Source organism: Macrotis lagotis, chromosome 1 (assembly GCF_037893015.1).
Source record: "Macrotis lagotis isolate mMagLag1 chromosome 1, bilby.v1.9.chrom.fasta, whole genome shotgun sequence".
Lineage (NCBI taxonomy): Eukaryota > Metazoa > Chordata > Mammalia > Peramelemorphia > Peramelidae > Macrotis > Macrotis lagotis.
This window is the reverse complement of record NC_133658.1, coordinates 843,815,601-843,836,037: the sequence shown is the minus strand read 5'-3', so window position 1 is coordinate 843,836,037 and position 20,437 is coordinate 843,815,601. Positions and strand designations below refer to the sequence as shown.

At 40.0% G+C, this 20,437-nt stretch overlaps 1 protein-coding gene across 1 annotated transcript; it reads left to right on the top strand.

Annotated features, from left to right (window-relative positions):
- The first annotated feature begins 327 nt into the window (after nt 1-327).
- On the top strand, nt 328-5,808 carry CAVIN3 (caveolae associated protein 3). The gene is made up of 2 exons (XM_074217442.1): nt 328-747; nt 2,025-5,808. The coding sequence occupies exons 1-2, from the start codon at nt 376-378 to the stop codon at nt 2,436-2,438; spliced, it is 786 nt and encodes a 261-aa protein (XP_074073543.1). The 5' UTR covers nt 328-375; the 3' UTR covers nt 2,439-5,808.
- The last annotated feature ends 14,629 nt before the right edge of the window (nt 5,809-20,437 follow it).

The window sequence follows — 20,437 nt, the reverse complement described above, 5'->3', positions numbered from 1 at the left end:
TCCGTCTATGCCCTGTGGCCATAAACTCCCGAGTCCTTCTAGGAGAGGTTCTTAGCTGGAGGGAGAAGGGAGGAAAGGGAGGGCCAAGGACTTCTTGGAGAAAGGAGGCCTGGACGCCTAGGGTGGGCCGTGGGGTCCGGTGGCCCGAAGCCGGGCTCGGCTCCGGAGGCGGGGGGAGCGGGAGGCGCTGCTGCTCGCGGGGCCCCGGCGGAGCGGTCAGGGCGTGGCGGAGGGTCTGAGTCACGGCCACGGCCACGGCCCCGCCCCGGCGGGAGGAGCCCGGGAGGCCGCCCCGGCCGAGCACTGCGGCGGCGGCGGCGGCGGGCCGGGACGGACGGGATCCGAGCGGGCTCGGGCGCGGACATCCGCGGAGCCATGGGGGAGGGCGCGCCGGCGGCGGGCGCCGCGCAGGGCGGCCCGGTGCACGCGGTCACGGTGGTGACGCTGCTGGAGAAGCTGTCCGCCATGCTGGAGGCGGTGCGGGAGCGCCAGGGCGGCCTGGCCCGGCGGCAGGGCGGGCTGACGGGCACGGTGCGCCGCATCCAGAGCGGCCTGGGCGAGCTCAGCCGCCGCCACGGGGCCACCTGCAACACGCTGGCGCAGCTGCTGGACAAGGCCGAGCGCGTCAGCACCCACGCGCACGCCGCCCGCGAGCGCGCCGCCCGCCGCGCGCTCCAGGTGCAGCGGCTCGAGCTCAACCACGCGCTGCTGGTGGCCCGCGGTCAGCTGCACGTCCGGCTCTTCAAGGTCAGTGGGGGCCCGGCCCGGCCCGGCCCGGCCCGGCCCGCCGGGCGCGCATTCCGCGCGGGCCTCCCACGGGCGGCGGCCTCCTGCCGCGCCCTGTGCGTCACGCCGGGCCTCGCCCCGGCCCGCCCCGCTGCTCCCGCCTCCCGTGCCCCGCCCTGGGCCGGCCTTGGCTGGACCAGCGGCCCATCGAGCTCGAGATGCGGGCTTTAGCCCCGGATGGAGGGAATCCCGGGGTGCAGCGCCCGCGTGTCACAGATGAGGATCGGAAAGAGACGGGGACCTAGCCGGGCCTTCACCCCCCGCCCCCAACGTGGGCTGCTTCTTTACCTGAGGCCCACAGTCTGAGCATGGATGAGATTAAGGAGGGCCTTTGGGGAAAAATGCATTACATATTTTATTTTATTATTATTACTATTTGCCAAGCAGTGGGATTAAATGATTTGTCCAAGATCACACAGCTAGGTGTCTGAGGCTAGATCTGAACTCAGGTCTTCTTGACTCCAGGGCCGGTGTTCTATCCACTGCGCCATCTAGCTACCCTGATCCTGTGTATTTTATAGGTTTTAAAACTATTCTGAGCATGGATTCATGCACCAAAATGACGAGGGGATCCATGATACATAAAAGATGAAGAGTCCTGCCCCACCTTCTGTGGATGATGGCATCTTTTTTATTTTTATTTTTATTTTTTAGGTTTTTGCAAAGCAAATGGGGTTAAGTGGCTTGCCCAAGGCCACACAGCTAGGAAATTAAGTGTCTGAGACTGGACTTGAACCCAGGTACTCCTGACTCCAAGGCCGGTGCTTTATCCACTACCCACCTAGCCACCCTGATTGTAGATCTTAATCCCCTAACCCCCTTCCTCCCATCCCCAAAGATTATGGGAGGGATTATTTGTTCCCCTTTCTCAGTCAGTGTTCCTAAGTTATACTGTTGTGGGTAGCTTTCTACCCAAAACAGACCTTCCTGTGACTTTTGAAAACTCAGCCTTAATAGAATGACTTGGGTAAAAGTTAATGACTTCTAGGCACTAAGTGAACTTAATTCATAAGGAATCTATCCTGCTCATAGTTAGCTTCATTCACCTTTCCCTAGGGCTCCCCCACCCCATTCCATGCACTTCTGGGTCTGTAAGAAGCAAGGGATAGCCCAGATAATGAGAATTTTAGTCAGGAGTAAGGCTTGATTTGGTGGCTTGCTTCTGGAAGTGACATCTTCAACAATTATATTAAGATGTTATTTCTGGGAAGATAATGTTCATTGTTCTTCACTTTTAGGAGGAGGCAGAAATTCCAGCCAGAGCTTTTCAGAAGGAGCCAGAATCCACAGGGGTGGAGGAGAATGAATTAGGACCAGAGGCCGTAGAAGAGCTGGAAGAAGGGGAGAGCTCAGATGAGGAGCCAGTGGAATCCCGGACCAAGCGGTTTCGTCGTACTGGCTTACAGAAGGTGCAAAGCCTTCGAAGGGCACTGTCCACCCGAAAGGGCAAAGGGCCTGCCCCACTTCCACCTACTCCCACCAAACCTCCTCGACTGGGCCCTAGCCAGGGCCTTGAAAATCAACCTGAGGCAGGGGTAGCGATTGAAACAGAACCAGGGTTGGAGCTAGAGCCACTAAGGAGCGCTGTGGAAGATCCAGAAAGCTCTGAGACCAGGCAAATTCCAGTGCTTCAGGAAGAGGATGCTGCCTAGAACTCCATCCTGCCTGCCCACTTCTCTGTGCCTTTATGACACTATCATTTGCCAAGCAATAGATTCCATTTACCCATAGAGCACTTATATTCAAACAAAGAACCCTGCCTTTATAGCTTGCCTCCCTCCTTCCCTTACTCCTAAACTAAGGCTTTCATTCCAAAGAATCAGTCTAGCCTCAATTCACCCTACCTCCAAGACCAGTCCCATCACCCTTCCAAGTATGTTCAAGATTAATAAACTAATTTCTCTAACCACAAGTTTCATGTAATTGAGGAATAATACTTCATAGAATAAGAACCACCTGGAACATATCAGAACAGTTCACGATATCCTCTCCTGAAGGTCTCTGCAGGCTTTTATTTCTCCCAGTTCAGGGGGTCAGGAAACTCCAAATACTCTGAGTGAAGGATTGGTTCTCTACAAAAATGAGACATTTTGGTCCTGCAAAGGGAGCGTAGGGGAAACAACCAATAAACTGAGGGAATGGGATCATGGAATCAGGAGCTGGAAGGGATTGTAGAGGTCATCTATATCATATGCCCTTCCCTAAATAATATAGGCAGAAAGTGGCAGATCAGGATTTGAATTCAGGTCTTCAGACTCAAATTCAGTGATCTTTCCATTATACCACACAGCTAAATAAGGAAAACACAAATAATAGAAAATACAAGAAGGAAAAACAACATGGTTACATATCATGTGGTAGGTACTAGCAGTAAAGGAAGGTTGACACATCAGCAAGATTTGGCATATACAAGTGTTCATTAACTATGCTAGGCACCAGAGGAGATCCTGAAAGACAGCTCCTAAACAGAGTATATGATATTGCATGGTAAATGGATTAGAAAACAAAATGCCATGAAAGATCTAAGGAGGAAGTCACTAACCATGGGGGGAATTGGAAAAGACTTCATGAAGGAGATGGCATTTGAGATGGGCTTGTATAGTAATTCAACAAATTAAGGAGCAGGTGGACATTCTAAGCACAAGGAACAGTAGGAACAAAGACTAGAAATGAGTAGAGAGCTTTAATCTGAAAGTCATGAAGAGAAGCATCACCTAAAAGAACACTGATCTGGGTACCCTACACATGTAGTTTAGATCATTATTATGCAAGAGGAAAGATTAGAAGGTGTTCCTAAAGTGTAAGGAATAGAAAAAAGAAAGAAATCTATGAGGGGCCATAGGGAAAGATAATGGAAATGGTTCAAGGGAACAGAAGCAGTTGATAGGACCAGAAATCTGGCAGGACACAAGATGAAAGAAGCCAGTTCCAAAACTGGAAGACATGCGTCTTAACTCTTTAGCACTCTTGCCATTACACCAAGCTGTCTTTAGAAAACAAGTCCCAAACTAGCAAGGATGGTAATATTTCTGAATTTTGGGGAAGATCTTAAGATTTCCTCAAGTAATTTTTAAATGAGAGCAATTGAGGTCAAGAGACTTAGAATTTATGATTCTGATATTGTCCTATTTCTGGTAGCTCATCAATAAAATCAGGAATGGAGGCAGAGAGTGAAAGAGTGCTAATGATCTTATTTTTTTTCCTTCATCCCTAATTATCTACCATTAGATTTCCAATTTCAAATACCAGAAGACTTTTCTCCACCATAAAATCTTGCTGACCTTGAAAAAGGTCAAATAAAATCCATGAGATCCCTGAACACAAGTGGAGGTTTAGTGTGCAGATTTTGTTTTAGACTATTACAACCTAATTGAATTTACTTAAGAGGTTTGTTTTTACAAAACCACAAAATTCAAGTGATGGATAGGTTGCCTAGAGTATGCTAATCAATGTGTTCTAATCCAAGCTATACTGTGGATCAGGATTAAAAAATCTAAGTACTCTACCAGAGTTCCCATCTACTTTTTTCAATTCTCATTTGTCTTCACTGGCAATAGAGAATTAGAGGGAGATAGGGGGTGTGATGGAAAACACATTGCATCCTGGATCAGAAGATGTTGGGTTTAAATCCTAGTTCTGCTCCTTCCTGAGCTGGGCAGACCACATTCTTAGTTATGTGTTCAGTTCTCTCCACCATATTTTAGGAAAGATTACACAAGCTGAAGTACCTGGGATAAGTTGAAGAGATGGGACATTTCATACAGTGTTGGTTGAAAGAATCAACAAGCATTAGTAAATGTTTATCATATATCAGACACTTTATTGTAAGGATACAGATATGAGAAAAAAGAAAATATCAGCCCTCATAATTTACATTCTAATAGTGAAAGGTGTGGGGTGGAGTCAGGAAAGAAAGAGGAGAGACGAGTACTGTAGAGAATATGCTAGAGAGTCAGCCATGCAGCCTGGAGGGGAATGAAGCAATAGTTTGTCTGGGATTTCTCCTTAAAATGTAAGTTCTGAGAGGAACCAGCCAATCAGAGAGAGGCCTTGGGGTGGACTGTTCTTTTAAGGTATGAAGTCCAGAGATGAAGAAAGCTTCCAGGGTGAAGAGTTTGGGATTTTCAGACTGAAGAAAAGACTGGAGATGGATGGGTAGGATGGGAAAAATTGAAACCTGTGTTCATACATTTGAAGGAATAGGAATTAAACTTTTTAAAATTTGATCTCAGGAGATAGAAATAGGGACAAAGGATAGAATTCCCAAATAGGAAGACTTTTAGTTTGACACACAAGGAATACTTCTTGACCTTTAGAGCTGTCCAAAAGTGCAATGAAGAGTGGAGGCAGTGGCTTGATTTGGGGTCCTATTCAAGAAGACTTGGATTCAAATGCTGACTCTTTACTTTCCCAAGTGACTGATCCTCTCTGGGTCTCAATTTTTCCATATATAAAATGAAGAAGCTGAATTAGATGGCTCCTTAGATCCTTTTCAGCTCTAAATCCAAGACTGATCCTTTTTTAGCCTCCAAAGACAGGAGGCACCAGGGAATTTGAACCCAGGGATCCCCTTCACCTTGGATGTACCTCAAAAGCTATCCTAGAACTCTTCAGCAAAATCTATTCCAACTGGGTTTCAGATCTCCAAGATGATTGTATCTTCAGATCCTAGAAAGAATGGATTGGAAATAGAAGGCATAGGATTTATTGTTAGTAGCCATTATCTCAATCCAGACTGCTCAGTAGATCTTTCTTTCCTATATGGATCTGCTGATCTCTATGATTTCTGGTGTCACATCACTTAGTCCCTATCCCTTAGTCTCTTGGGTAGAGAAATATTCTGATGCAATGGAACTTCATTTGAGTTGTATTTGTCCTTAGATTTGGGCTGTATTTTTATACAGCATGGATTCTTAACCTTTTTTGTGTGTGTTCTGCTTGCTTGAAAAGTCTTTTGAAGCCTATGAACCCATTCTCAGAATAATGCTTTTAGATGCATAAAATAAAACATTGGAGATAAAGAAGGAAACCAAATATGATTAAACATAGTTGTCAAAATATTTTAAAAAGCCATGATGTTGGAATATATTTATAAAAATAGTAAAAGTTCAAATTCCACATTCCCCCTGGGCCCTAAGAATCCCTGTTTACAGGGTGGAGTTGGGATAGGCTTCTAACATACAATTGTGGGGGTTGGATAAAGCACTATCCTGAGGGTTGGATTCTCTGTTAGGAAGGGATACATACTTGGCTTGCCCTATCTCAAAACCATACCAGAAAGCACAATTGGATCCGTAAGAAGATTTCTCTAGCAGTCATCCAAAGATTTTCTCAAACAGGGTTCTTTTCCTAAGGTTGCTTCCCCTTGTTCCATGAAAAGACTTTAGGTTTCAAGTCAGACTGAGTCCTAGGAAAGACCTCATATTAGAAAAGTCAGTCACTCACTGTGTCCTAGGCAATTGCTAATCATCTTTACCTTTTTCTTGCCACAGGACTTTGTTGATCCCAGAGAAAAATGTGGTTGAAGACTTTATCCAGTTCTGCCTCACCTTCAATCCAATTCTTGTGCGGGTCAAGATATGACCCTTGATATGCCTTTGGTTCTCCTCAAAAAACAAAGGATCAATAACAACTCTTAACTTTGTAAATTACTAAAGCTATTGCTTTAAGTCAAAAAATATAATTCACAGAGCAATTCTCTGGGCTTCTGAGTTTCTCTACAACTACCCTCAAAATGAAGGGACAGTTCCTACATTTTAAGGACATCCATTCACCTAATAATCACCATGTCTTCTAGGCTCAAGATTTTCTCTTCATCCTTACAGTGTTAACACTACATTCGAGTTTCAGATATTTCCTCCTTGCTCCTGGCTGAGAGGCAGCAAAGAGGTGAGATGGATAGAGCTCTGAACCTAGAATCAGGACCTGAGTTTGTATCAGAGTTCAGATTCTTACTAGTTGTGTGACCTTGGGCGAGTTACTTAATCTCTTGGGGAGGTTAATGTGGATACTAATAGTACCTCCCTCCCTGATTATTATAAGGATCAGATAATATTTATAAGGTGCCTGTCATCTCTTTGTCACTAAAGAAGTGCTAGCTATAAAAATAATGATAGTAATAATAATATTATTCTTATTATTTTCCTTGTTTTTGAACATTCTTTCTCCAAACTTATCTCTTCCATTCTCATTCAGAGCTTTTCTCAGATCCTTCTTTCTGGAGCCTACCCAGAGAAGGTCTGGGGGAAGATCACACCACCCCCAAACACCTGCTTCAAGCAACTGCCTCTTCCCCAAACAAGTCTCTCAAAAAAGAAATAGAAAAGAAGGGAAGAGTAGAAAACACCAACACTCCCTATACCACATTACATGCGTAGGCATGGTAATGAGCACTTCTGTGATATTTGTAGGCTTGCTCTAAAGCACATATGATATCTGTGATACCTTACATGAGTCATGGATGTCCTCACATAGCTAATACCAAATGGAGATCAAACTTTTCTATGTAAGAATTGGAAACTGGGAGGAAGCTCTGAGAATATTGGCTCTCATTAGGATTTTGATTAGAAAAAAATAACTCACTAAGCTAAGACATTAAGTTAAATAACTCATTAAGGCAGTTAAACTCATGACATTAAGAAACTTATTCAGTGTCTACAATAAGCCTCTAAATGATGCATTGCAAATATAATGATTCTTATTTTGCAGATGCTGAGTCTGAGGTTCAGAGAAATGAAATCAATTGCCTATGATCAACCGCATAAAGTCAGTGAAGGGAAAAAGGAAGGGACCAGACATTTAAACCCCTGTTATATGCTGGATACTCAACAGTATTTTCTCATTTAATCCTCACAATGAGATAGATTCTATTATCACACCCATTTTACAACTGAAAAAGTTGAGGCAGTCAGAGGTGAAATGTTTTTCCCTGGGTTACACAGCTAGGAAGTGTGTGCAATTTGATTTGAACTCATTCCTTTGTGACAGATGCAGAGCTCTCTATATCTTGCATTACATGGTTGCTCCAGTGAGTACCAAAGGCAGGAGTCAAACCTCTGTCTCTCTTGATTATGAATCCAGTGGTTTTTCTGCTAATCCATGCTCCCTGGCACAGTGGATAGAGTGCCAGGCTTGAAGTCAGGACGACTTATCTTCCAGAGTTCAAATCTAGCCTAAGATGTGTACTAATAGTGTGACCCTGGGCAAGTCACTTAACCTTCAGTTTGCCTCAGTTTTCTCAGCTGTAAAGTGAGCTGGAGAAGAAAATGACAAACCACTTCAATATCTTTGTCCTAAATGGGGCAGCTAGGTGGTGCAGTGGATAGAGCACTGCCCTTGGAGTCAGGAGGACCTGAATTCTAATCTGACCTCAGACACTTAATAATTGCCTAGTTGTGAGACCTTGGGCAAGTCACTTAACCCCACTGCTTTGCAACCCCCCACCCAAAACCAAAAAAAAATCATAAATGGGGTTGAAGAGAGTTGGACAAGACTGAAACAACTTGAACAACAAAAATGCTACCTCCCAAACTTTGGGATGTCAATGTTAGAGCTCAAAGATGCTTCTGCTACCTTTTACTATTTGTCATATTCACTCTACTGACTGTAGGAGAGAGGAAGGAGAGGTGAAATGATAATTGCTCTTATATTTTTTGTGGACCATGACAGGTAATAAGTAGTTATAATATTTACATCTTCTCTATATATCTTTATATCTTCTCTCTCCTCATTACCATTCTCCAGACATTCCCTTTACAGTCATCACTCAGTAATCTCTCCTCCTCTGAATTTTATTCCATCACATATATCACTTATTTTAGATCCTTGTTACTTAAAATTATCAACCTGTATCTCTTCCAGGAGTTGATTCAGAATTCTTCCTTCCACCACAACCCCCTCCTGCTTAGGCCCTTCAATATACACTGATGTCTTCTTGAACACTCTGAACTGCCTGCCCAATTGACTTTAAAATTTAACTTGTTAAGCTGATTCCTTTTGCTCCTTGCATTGACTCTGGTCCAGAGAAGTGGTCACTTCTTAAGGTCACATGGGTAGTAAATAGCAGAGCCATCTAATCTATTTGTCCTGTCCGTCATCACTAAGTCCAATTCTATGCCATTTTTCAACTTCTGAATCCTCTGCCCCTTGTCCTATCACTGCCCGAGCAGAATTTCAGCTACTCAGTATCTGCCCTCTCCATGCCTTTATGTAGAATATCACAGACTTGCACTGACAGCATCAGCTACAAATAAACACTATTTAATCTCAATTTGGTTTTCACTATTGTTCTGAAATCTTTGTATACTTCTTTGATTGATTTTCAATCATGATCCAGAAACAGATATTCCCAACATTATCTTTTCTGGATTTTATCAAGTAGTTAGTAACAGAATCTGAGAATTGAATTCAAGTTCTGTAACTACTAAAAGAGTTTTCTTTTCAATTCATAATAGCTACTGATCTAACAAAAAACAAAAAATAGACAAGAACATAACATGTCAAACTATTGAGAGTTTGGGAAAGGAAGCTTAGATCCAAAGTATTTTTGTATTTGTCTTAACAGAACTAGCACCTCAGGTGTGAGGGCTTCTCAGGGCTGTTCATCCACTTTTTATGTCCCTCTGTTACTGAACTCTCACCTATAGTTCCAGGAAACTTTAGCATGCACAGTGGAAAAACCATCTCTGTAGACAAGCTAAACCAGAGTAACCTATAGGCTTCAAACCCACTGGTAAATTAAGGGAATGTCTACCCAAGGAAATGAAGACTTCCCCCATAAGAATTGTAGATGAGAATAATTTATTCCAACAACCATGTCGGTGATGTAAACAGGAGATATAGAGTACTTAAAAGTTTGCTCAAGATGGGAGATACCAAGCTGGCTTCCTCTATCCTGAGCTATTGTCAATTGTCTTGAGTTTTGTCTAGCCACTGGACTTTGAAGACTCTGGAAGAGAGTGTGAGGCTGATGACTTTTGTGCAACTCTGTCTCACTTAAATCCAATTCATGTGCAAGTCAAGTCATCACTGGTAATATCATCAGTCCTCTTTGAAAGTGAAAGACAAACAGCAATTCTCCCTTCTCAACATCCCTTGCATCCTTTCTTTTTCACTACAAATACATTCACTATCCTGATTATGTCCTCATCACTTCTCACCTCCACTATAACAGTAGTCCGTCTCTTGATGTCTTCCTTAGGGAGACTGGCACAGCAGGAAATGGAAGGTGCACACTCTGAAGGCATGGATAATGAAAACTGAGTCAGTCATTAAGCATGTATTAAAACTTATTATGCACTTGTCACTATGCTACACTGAAAAAGACAGATCCTGCTTTCCAGGATCTCATAATCTAATGGGGGAGACAACAAGCAAAAACATATACAAACAAACTATCTATAGGATAAATAGGAAAGTATTAATAGAAGGAAGGCAGGCACTAGAATTATGAGGGATTGAAAAGACTTCTTATGGAAGATGGGATTTTAATTGGATATTGAAGGAAGCCTGGGAAATCAGGAGGCAGAGATGAGGAGGAAGGAACAGCCAGAGAAAATATCTGGAATGGAGACATGGAATGTCTTGTTTGTGCAATATCAAGGAGGTACTGAATTGAAGAGTATGTGGGGTTGGGGAATGTAAAGTATGAGAAGACTGGAAAAAAAAGAGGGATATGTATGCTAGGTAAGGAAGGATTTTGAATTGCAAAAAGTTTTTTTTTTAATCTTGTCTTTGAGCCTTGAGATAATAAGAAACCAGTGAAGTATGATGAGCTTTTATTTATTTTTTTCCCTAATTACAGGCAAAGACAGTTTTCATCATTTATCCTTTTTGCATGCTTTTAAGTTACACATTTTTCTACCACCTTCTCAATGACAATGAAAAATCTGTTATAGGTTGTAAACGTACAATCATGTTTAACATATTTCCATATTAGTCACATTGTGAAAGAATCAGAAGGGGGAAAGTGAGAGAGAAGGAAACAACATAAAAGAAGTTTTAAAAAGTGAAGATAGTAGGTTTTGCTCTGCATTCAGACTCCATAGCTTTTTTCCCTCTGGATGTGGATGGCATTTTCCATAAATAGTTGGAAGTATGAGTATAGAGGTAACATGGTTGGATGTGCCTGATAGGAAAATTCCTTTGATGACTGAATCTGGAGAATGGATTGAAGTGGGGAGAGAATTATGGGAGGTAGACACATCAGTAGGTTATTTCAATATCTCAGTGTAAGCTGATGTGGGCCAGACCCAGGGTGGTGGTAGCAGAGGAAAGAAAACAATGAATTCAAAAGATGGTGCTGATGAAATCAATAGACTTTGGGAACAAACTGGATACAGGGGTACGAGGAAGTGGAGAGGAATAGAGGATGATAGCTAAATTGTGAGCCTTAGAAGTTGGAAGAATGGTGGTTCCTTGACAATAATAGGGAAATATAGAAGTGGGGGAGGCTTTAAGCGGAAAGATGAGTTCAGTTTCCTAATTGATTTTTTTCTGCAGGGTTGCCTCTTTTTTTTTTTTTTTTTTTTTTTTAGTTTTTTGCAAGGCAATGGGGTTATGTGGCTTGCCCAAGGCCACACAGCTAGGTAATTATTAAGTGTCTGAGGTCGGATTTGAACTCAGGTACTCCTGACTCCAAGGCCAGTGCTCTATCCACTGCGCCACCTAGCTGCCCCCGGGGTTGCCTCTTTCTAAGTAAGTTATCTTCCACTCAGTTGTCAAAATAAATGTCCTAATGCATGGGATCTGCCCATATTAAATCCTTGTTAAAAAAAAATTATTCAATGACATCCTGAGATTTAAAGCCTTCTACAGTCTGGCTTCAATCTATCTTTACAGACTTATTTCATCTTCCTTTCACACTTCTGAATCCCAACTGTACTGTTTGCTGAACTGGTCACTCCTCTTGTTTTTGTGTTTTTGCATGGGCTATTTATTTCTCTGGAATATACTGAGTCCTCAGCTCTAAATCTTAGAATCCTCAGCTTCCTTTAAAATTCTAACTTAGGTTTCAGCTCTTTTGCATAATGCCCAAGTCATAAGTGTACTTCCTTGAATCACATTGTATTCATTTATTGGAAAATTCTATATTCTTTCCAATTTAATATAAGCTAGTGAAGGGATATTTCATTTTTGTTCTTGTATCTCCAACCCTGAGAGGATGGGGACAGCTCAGCAGTACAGAAGATAGAATATAGAGCTTGGAATCAGAAAGACTGAGTTTGAATCCTGTCTCAGACCCTTACTAGTTGTATGATCCTGGATAAATCATATCCCTGTTTGGTCTCAGTTTCTTCAATTATAAAAAATGGGAATAAGGTATTATCACTTGCTTTATAGAGTAGGTATGGGGATCAAATGAGAAACACATGTGAAATGTTTTGCAAACTGTATAGGGTTGTATAAAATAAATAAATATAGATATTATTGCTATTATTACTATAACAGCTGTTCTGTAAGTTAGGAAGATCTGGATTCACATCCTTCTTTGACACATACTAACTTGTGTGACCCTGGGTAAATCAATTCCTCAGTGCTCTAATTAACTCTCTAAGATTATAAATTATAGAGAAGATGCTGACCTACAATGGTAGCAAGAATTTCTTCATCCCAGGAATTCCTTTTGTAAATGAAACACAAGTCTAGTCCCTGTTCCTTTTCTTAACACTCAGTCCAGTGACTTGCCCACATGCAAACACATAAATGGGCCTGGGATTTCCTCAAGGTACATATTCTCTCTAATACTGTAGTTAGAAGCCATCCTTACATACTCACCCTGTCTGGCATCAGTCCAGGCTTTCTCATTTTTAGTTATAGGCTTTCCTCAATTTCTTTTTTTTTTTTAGGTTTTTTCAAGGCGATGGGGTTAAGTGGCTTGCCCAAGGCCACACAGCTAGGTAATTATTAAGTATCTGAGGTCAGATTTGCACTCAGGTACTCCTGAATCCATGGCTGGTGCTCTATCCATTGTGCCACCTAGCCGCCCCCTAAATTTCTTTTGATGTTGCACTAATCCTAGCATAGCACCTAAGTAACCCCCTGGTTAGTCCTCATTCTTCTATATAACCAGCCATCTCTTTTTTTTTTTGCTCATACTCATTATCTTTCCTAATGAAACCATTTATTCCAGTCCTTTAAAGTTCCTTATTTTTCATATTTTGCAGCCCACTCACACCTACCATGTGCCTCTCTATTGTTCTCTATGCAATAATCATTTTAAGTTTCCATGATTCATAACCATTTAACAATACCAATAGAATATTGTTTTAAAAGATGAGCCTTTGTTTTAGAGAGAAATTTGGAACCATTCAAAGAGCTCAGCAGTTTTCTTTAGGCAATATTGCCTGTTCTCCTCCTACTTGATTCTGGGCTTGCCCAATTCATTGTGTGTTTATGTTGTCTGTCCAAATATATACACTGATGAACAAGTTGCAAAGATTTTTGTGACAACTTTCCTCCCCTGCTCCCATCAATGACAGATACACTAGTCTACATGTATTCCACATGTAGGTGGCCTCTATTAGTTGTCCTCTTAACTGCTTTTCATAATCTTGACAATAGCCATTTTTCATCCATTTGGTTTTTGCACTGTGAGTGAATAGGACACTTTTCAGCATTTGCATGTCTCTTTTGTGTGTCTGCAGTGTTTCAATACATTTTCTATAAATAGGAAGATCTGAAGGATCTTATCATTCACAGGGAATCCCTCTTCAATTTGGACTCTACATCGAACCTCCTCTAGGATAGTGGCAAATGCTTTTGGCAAGCATACATCTTGTTACGTACCAGAGGTTCATCAAACAAGGTAATCTCCATTGCTATTAACTCTTAAGGAAGTTTGAGTGATTTTGATGTATGAATGAGAGAGAATTTGTTGAAAAAAAACCCAAGGTGTTATTTTGTTGTACCCAATCAACTGTTTTTTTTTAAATCAGCAAAAAAAAGGACAATGGAATCTTTCATTCTCTATCAGGCAATCATGTAATATATGTAAAGTTGTGGTTTACTATAGACTTTAGCTGGTGAAAGCCTTCCTATTCTACAATAATAAATTCATTAAGAATACCTTTTATGTAGAGCATAGATCAGTATTTGCTGTTTTTTTAAGTCATTTTATTTTGGTTTAAATAAAATCTAAGATTCTTCCTTCTTTTGTATCTCCCTTCCTTTCTGACACCTTTTGAATTAATCCCTCAACACAGAGCATCTTGGTTTGGGGTAATTTTAGTGTTGTTTCTTCATTCTTTAGAAACATATTTATGACTATGCTGTTAGAGTTCAAGTTCATTTTTTTAAAAAGCTTCTTATAAAAAAATCTATGCAGATCTTTTCCATTTTTCTTCCATCATTCTACTTCCATTTTTATTTTTAAGTGCCCTCAGGTATTTATTTAAGTCTTTTGTCAAGCCTGATTTAATCTGATTTTATCCTGTATTGCTTCTATTTTCTTGTAATTTTTCATCATCCTCATTATAAAATTTTATAAGCAATCTTATTTTTCAACCAAAAGATATGGCTACTATATTTCTTGACTTGGCAAGTAAATTGACTGTTTTCTGCCTAAAACCTTGTTACAGCAAGTGGTTGACTCTGGATAAATTACAATATGAAATTATGTAGTATACAGATGTGTCTATATTTAAACAAATTTAAATGGCCTTTTGCAGTGGCACATTAGAAATATTTATTGCATTGAATTAAATTGAATTGAAGCTTTGGAAAGGAAAAAAGGATGATCCCATTTCTTTTGGTCAAAAATAGTGGCCTAGTTTTCTGGGATTCAAGATAAGATGATACTTTTTATTGGCTAGTAACAAACTATTACATAGGACTTTGAATTCTTATACCCTTTGTACTCTTCCCTTGTTAACTTTCTACAGCTTTGTCTGTTGCTCTTTTTTTACCTACATTCATCTTCTGACTTCTTATTCCTTCATCTTAACTGAAAGTACTGATTTCCCCCATGACCTAACCTTCCTGTTTAATTCAGAAATTATATTATTTATAGAAAGTCCATTTGGCTTTTCTGACTAAAATTTGTGAGAAAGTTGTTGTACCAAACCAAATTGTAGGGTAGAACTCCAAATCCCTTAGAATTTACATATAAAATGTCATCAGCTGTGTTTGGATGCATTTTCCCCTGGCTAGAGCAGTGAAAACAGAAAGAATGGAATAAATGTGAGTGGTATTATGTGACTTGAATTATAGGGAAGAACCAACAGTCAAGTGCTGCAAGATGATCCTACTGATTAGCCCATGATTGCTGGCCTTTTTTTCTAAAGGATGAAACCACTGAAAGAATTACCATCTGTGGAAAAAAGTCTGAAAGAGGTCCCTCATGGGAACCTATTGGTTCCTCTTCCACTATTTCCTCTCTAGGAAAAATAATTCTTTTATCTTTTCTAATAATGGAGATCCTATTTTGGAGGGTGGGGATGGAGAGAGTCAGTGGGCCATAATGGGTCTGAGAGACAGAAGATCTGGGTTTGAGTCTTAGCTCTGATGCTAGCTATACAACAATATATATCATTTAATCGCTCTAAACTTGAGATTCTTCACCTGTAGAAAAAAAATCCTTCATCTGGGAGAGTAATAATACTTGTCCTACCTACCCCACAGTCATCTTGAGAGAACAATTTATTAAATTATTTTTTCAATTAACAAAAATATATTTTCTTTTCTTTCCAGATACCAACTCTATTGGAAAAAAAAAGAAAAATTAAAACTCATGTAAAAATGTATCAAATCAAGCAAAATAAATTCTCACATTGGTCAAGTCTAAAAAATTATAAATCTCATTCTTCACCTTAGTCCATCACCTTTCATGATTGGTTTTCTGTAATAGTGTTTGTCATTGTGTTGATCAGAGTTCTTACATCATTCAGAGTTGTTTGTCTTGACATTGTTGTTATTGTACAAATTGTTCCCCTGGTTCTACTGACATTATTCTGTATCAGTTCATATGAGCAAGCCTTTTCAGGTTTCTTTGAAGCTCTCATTTAGGGGCAGCTAGCTGAGGCCATGGATAATCTTGGAGTCAGGAGGACCTGAGTTTAAATCCAACCTCAGACACTTAATAATTGCCTAGCTGTGTGACCTTGTGCAACATTGCCTTAAATAAATAAAAATTAATGAATTCATTTTTTTATAACATAATAGTATTCCATTACGTTTCTCTAACACAAGTTGTTCACCTATTGCTGAATATGCGGGATCCCCTTTCTTTCCAATTCTTTGTCATTATAAAAATAGCTGCCACATGTATTTTCTACATAGAGATTCTTTTCTTCTTTCTTTCATTCTGAGGTAGGCCTAGTAGTAACCTACTCTAGGTCAAAGAATAAGCATAGTTAAATGACTTTTTGGGCATAGCTCCAAACTGCTTTCCATAAGTAAAGCACTCCATTATTAAGTATGTTGATAGCTGGTACTTCTTTAAAGGGAGTAGAATTCAAATAAGCTTAGAAAAGCTTATAAACTATTAAATGATCCTTGAGCAAGAGCAAACTGAGAAACTTAACTGAAGCAACTGGAACAGAGATGAACAGAGTAGGTGGCTTGCCCACTTAGAGAATCTCATCTGGAATGGAGAACAGCTTGAGAGGCCCTAGAAACAAGGTACTATGAATGTAATTTCCTATCCTGTCTCCATTTTTCTTTTTTTTATTTTATTTTCTTTTTTTAGGTTTTTGCAAGGCAAATGGGGTTAAGTGGCTTGCCTAAGGCCACACAGCTGGGTAATTAAGTGTCTGAGACTGGATTTGAACCCAGGTCCTCCTGACTCCAAGGCTGGTGCTTTATCCACTGCACCACCTAGCCACCCCTATATTTTCTAGCTGTGTGAACTAGGGAAACATTTGTATCAGAGGAAATGTCCTCAGATTTATGTATTTAGTCATAAAGAAGATGTAATTTTTCCATTGATGAATGGGGATGTGTGAATGTTTTTTAAATTTCAATATAATTTTTGGTAATTCTATATATTTTATTTTATGCATTGTAAACATTATTATGAGAAAGTGATCCATAAGTTTAGAGTGATCCACCGGAATAGAAAACTCCTATCCCACAAATACTTCTTTGATATTCTTGAAGATATACTCATGTATATATTGATGAAAATAATAGGTAACAAAAGTATAATGAGTAGTAAATTGAGTTTTTTCTTCAGCTATCTTTCATTAGCTTCTGTTCTCTAATTCTTTCTCTGACCCTTTTTGGGTATTTGATCCAATTGAGAAAGATGGGAACTCTAAGGAGTCCAGCTGCCAATAATTCCACAAATCAAATTAAATGCACTCCTCACTGAAGGATGCTAATTAGACAAACATCTGAAAGATGATAGGAAAACTGAATTTCCTCCAGTAGATCTCTACTCTAGTTCAACTGGTCTCATACAATTATGGAGGCCATACCTAAACCTAAACTGTATTATACATAAAATCATAGAATCCTAGATTATAGAGCTGAAAGGTACCTTAGAGATCGTCTAGTATAACTCCCCCATTTTACAGAGAAGAAAATTGTACACCAAAGAGATAAAGAGACTTAAGGTGACACAAGTTAGAAATGTCAGAGGTAAGTAAGATTCAGGGCATAACTAGTCCATTCTGATTCTCATAGAGAAAGGTCCCTTTATCTCTCACTTCTTCCCCCCCCCCCCACCAAATTGATTTGCACAATTTAAAGTAAAATCTGGAAAAGTGGAGGTTGTTACTATCATCACTTCATTCCTCTCCCCCTTCCCCCAACCATTGCTACTCTTAAAGCAAACATGACTGGTTAACATGTGACAGTAGCACAATTGGAGTATATTGGGAAGGGTGTTGATACTGAAATAGAGAGCTATAAATATGTAGAATGATTTGGAAAGTTTTTTAATCTTTTGCATATCATGGACCACTTGGCAAACTAGGGAAGTCTATGGATCACCTTTTCAGAATAGTGTTTTAAAATGCTTAAAACAAAGTGCATGGTATTACAAAAGATATTGAAATACATTTTTTTGAAAGTTCCCCAGGAAATAGAGCCTTTCCTTAAGGCAAGACTTGGTTAGTTTTCAAGTCTTAATCTTATATAGGAATTTTAAGGATCTTCAGTGGCGGGCATAAATGTGTCAGATTGAAAAACTTAACATTGGCAAATTGTCCACGGGAGGGAAAAGGGTGATCAGACATCGGTAGAAAGGCAGAATAAAGCAAGAATATTTTAATTCCCTGGGATTCTGGATGCATTTTTAACTTGCTTGTTTAAATTAAGATGTTCTCCCTTAGAAGGAAGAAATCCAGGGTTACTGCCAGCATATTAGATGATTACCTTTGGAAGACTTTATATCAAGGCATGGTCCAGAGTTGTATAAGGTGTACAGGCTTGGGTTTGGATTCATCTGCATCATTGAAGAGAACTTCCAGATTAGATGAAATCACCAATCCATTTGAATAAGCTATCCTTTGTTAAGTCAAATCATTGCCTATAGTTAAGGAAAGGTATTGGTTACTGTAGATGGATTGAAAAGTAATTCTCATATAAGACAGCTAGGTGGCATGATGGATAGACCATTAGGCCTGTAATCAGGAAGACCTGAGTTCAAAACTAGCCTCAGAGACTTCCTAACTGTGTGACCTAGGCAATCATAGGCTCTGTCTCCCTCAATTTTCTTAACTATAAAATAGGGGTAATAGCATCTGCCTCTCAGAGTTGTGTGAGGATCAAATGAATCATATTTATAAAACACATTTAGCACTGTCTAGCACATAGTAGGAACTGAATAACTGGTTGTTTCATTCTTCCCCATGTTTTCCAGATTTCTCATCTCAAAGACTAGGACTCAGTCAACTCTTCTGTACACTGATAATTCAAGACAACAAATACTTTATTGAATGTTTACTATATGCAAAGCACCAAAAGGTCTTATGTTTACAAATATTAATGTAACAAATACTTGGCTATCTTCCATAAGGTAAATAGTATAACCCAAACTCTGATTCATGAGTTTATTAACTTTTCTTCATCTGATGAAGTCATAAAATGCATTTTTGTGATCGTAGGGATATGAGTTATTTAGAAATATGACACCAAAGGGGAAAATATCATATAGAAAACCCAGATGAATATCTAAAAATGCAAACAAGAGGATGAGAGTGTTGTCCATGATCAAACTGAAGAGACACTAACTATATGAAAAAATGTGAATGTGGGGACTGAAGGATTGTTGGAAAGGGAGGGGGGAAGAGGAGGATCATAGATCTAAAGCTGCAAAAAAATTTTAGTCTGTCAGTCAGTAAGGATTTATTAAATGCTTCCTGTGTGCCAGAAACTAGGGATACAAAGAAAGGCAAAAACATCATTGTAATCCTCAAGAAATTCACATTCTATGGAGGGGAGATGGTATGGAAATCATCTAATCTGCTTTTTTTTTTTAAATAGATAAGGCAACTGAGAATCAGGAAAGTTAAGTGTTTTGCCCAAGGTCAAGATAGTATGAAGTGTCACAAGGCAGAGGACAAACTCAAGCAGTATGTATGAAGTGCCCAATATACGTATGCAAGGCACTGTGTTAGGCTCTGGAAAGACAATGATAAAACAAAAGTCCCCCTCCTTACCACCCTCCCCCAAGTTTCCAAGTTAGTAGGGGCAGAGATGGAATAGGATATAATACACACACACACACACACACACACACACACACACACACGTAAGTAAACACAAGATATGTACAATGTAAATGCAAAGGGAGAATAAAATACTGCATCAGAGGAGAACAGAATGTCCTGTAGAAGTGATGAATGTGGTGTCATTGGTCCTTTCTGGTATCATGGTAGTGCTCTTCCAATGTCACTGCCAATGCCTAGCTGTCAAGGCTGAAATGGGAGAAGGGAGAATCAGACTCCTGCCCTTCTGTCAGAGCCAGAAAAATACTCTAAGTGCTTTCAATAGCTGCTGTCACTTGCTTTTCTCCTAGAGGAAGTATTAATGAGTATGTGAGTTGTGCTCTAGCTAAAGGAAGAGAATCAACAAGCATTGATTATTTGCTTACTATTTGCCAATTGCTGTATTAAGCTGGGGTGAATCCATCCAAACAATTTCTCCCCATAGAATTGGACAAATAAATGACTCTGGCTTGGACACACAGAGTGCTAAATAGAGCGATGCTGACATACATGGAAGTTGTTGCTATCATCATTCACCATTTGGCCTCACCAAGGTATTTCTACCCAAATAACCATCTGCCATTAAAGTGAAGAAATATCCTTGGCCTGGAGGGAAAAAAAGACACAAAAACAGGAGTTCTTTGTCAGTAGGTATGAAGCCAGGTTTGAGGATAAGAGTTTCAATGTTGCTAGTCAGGATTAGGGCAGGTTCCCAGCTCCAGGGGCTTGGCCTAGGAGACTTCTGAGGTTCCTTTCAGTTGTAAATCTCTGATTGGATGATCCTACTTTAGTCTGCTTACTACCTTTGAAACATAAAATGCTTAGATACACCATGAATCCTTTGCCCATTCTGTCTCTCCCTGTCTTCTCCCTATCCCTATCATTCACCTCCTGTCTATATCATGCATCCAAATACAAACAGATCCATGTGTCTCCAGGAAAATATGTCATCAATTCCTCCCACATGACTCTTTCCTTACATGCTACTTGTTTTGGCATGT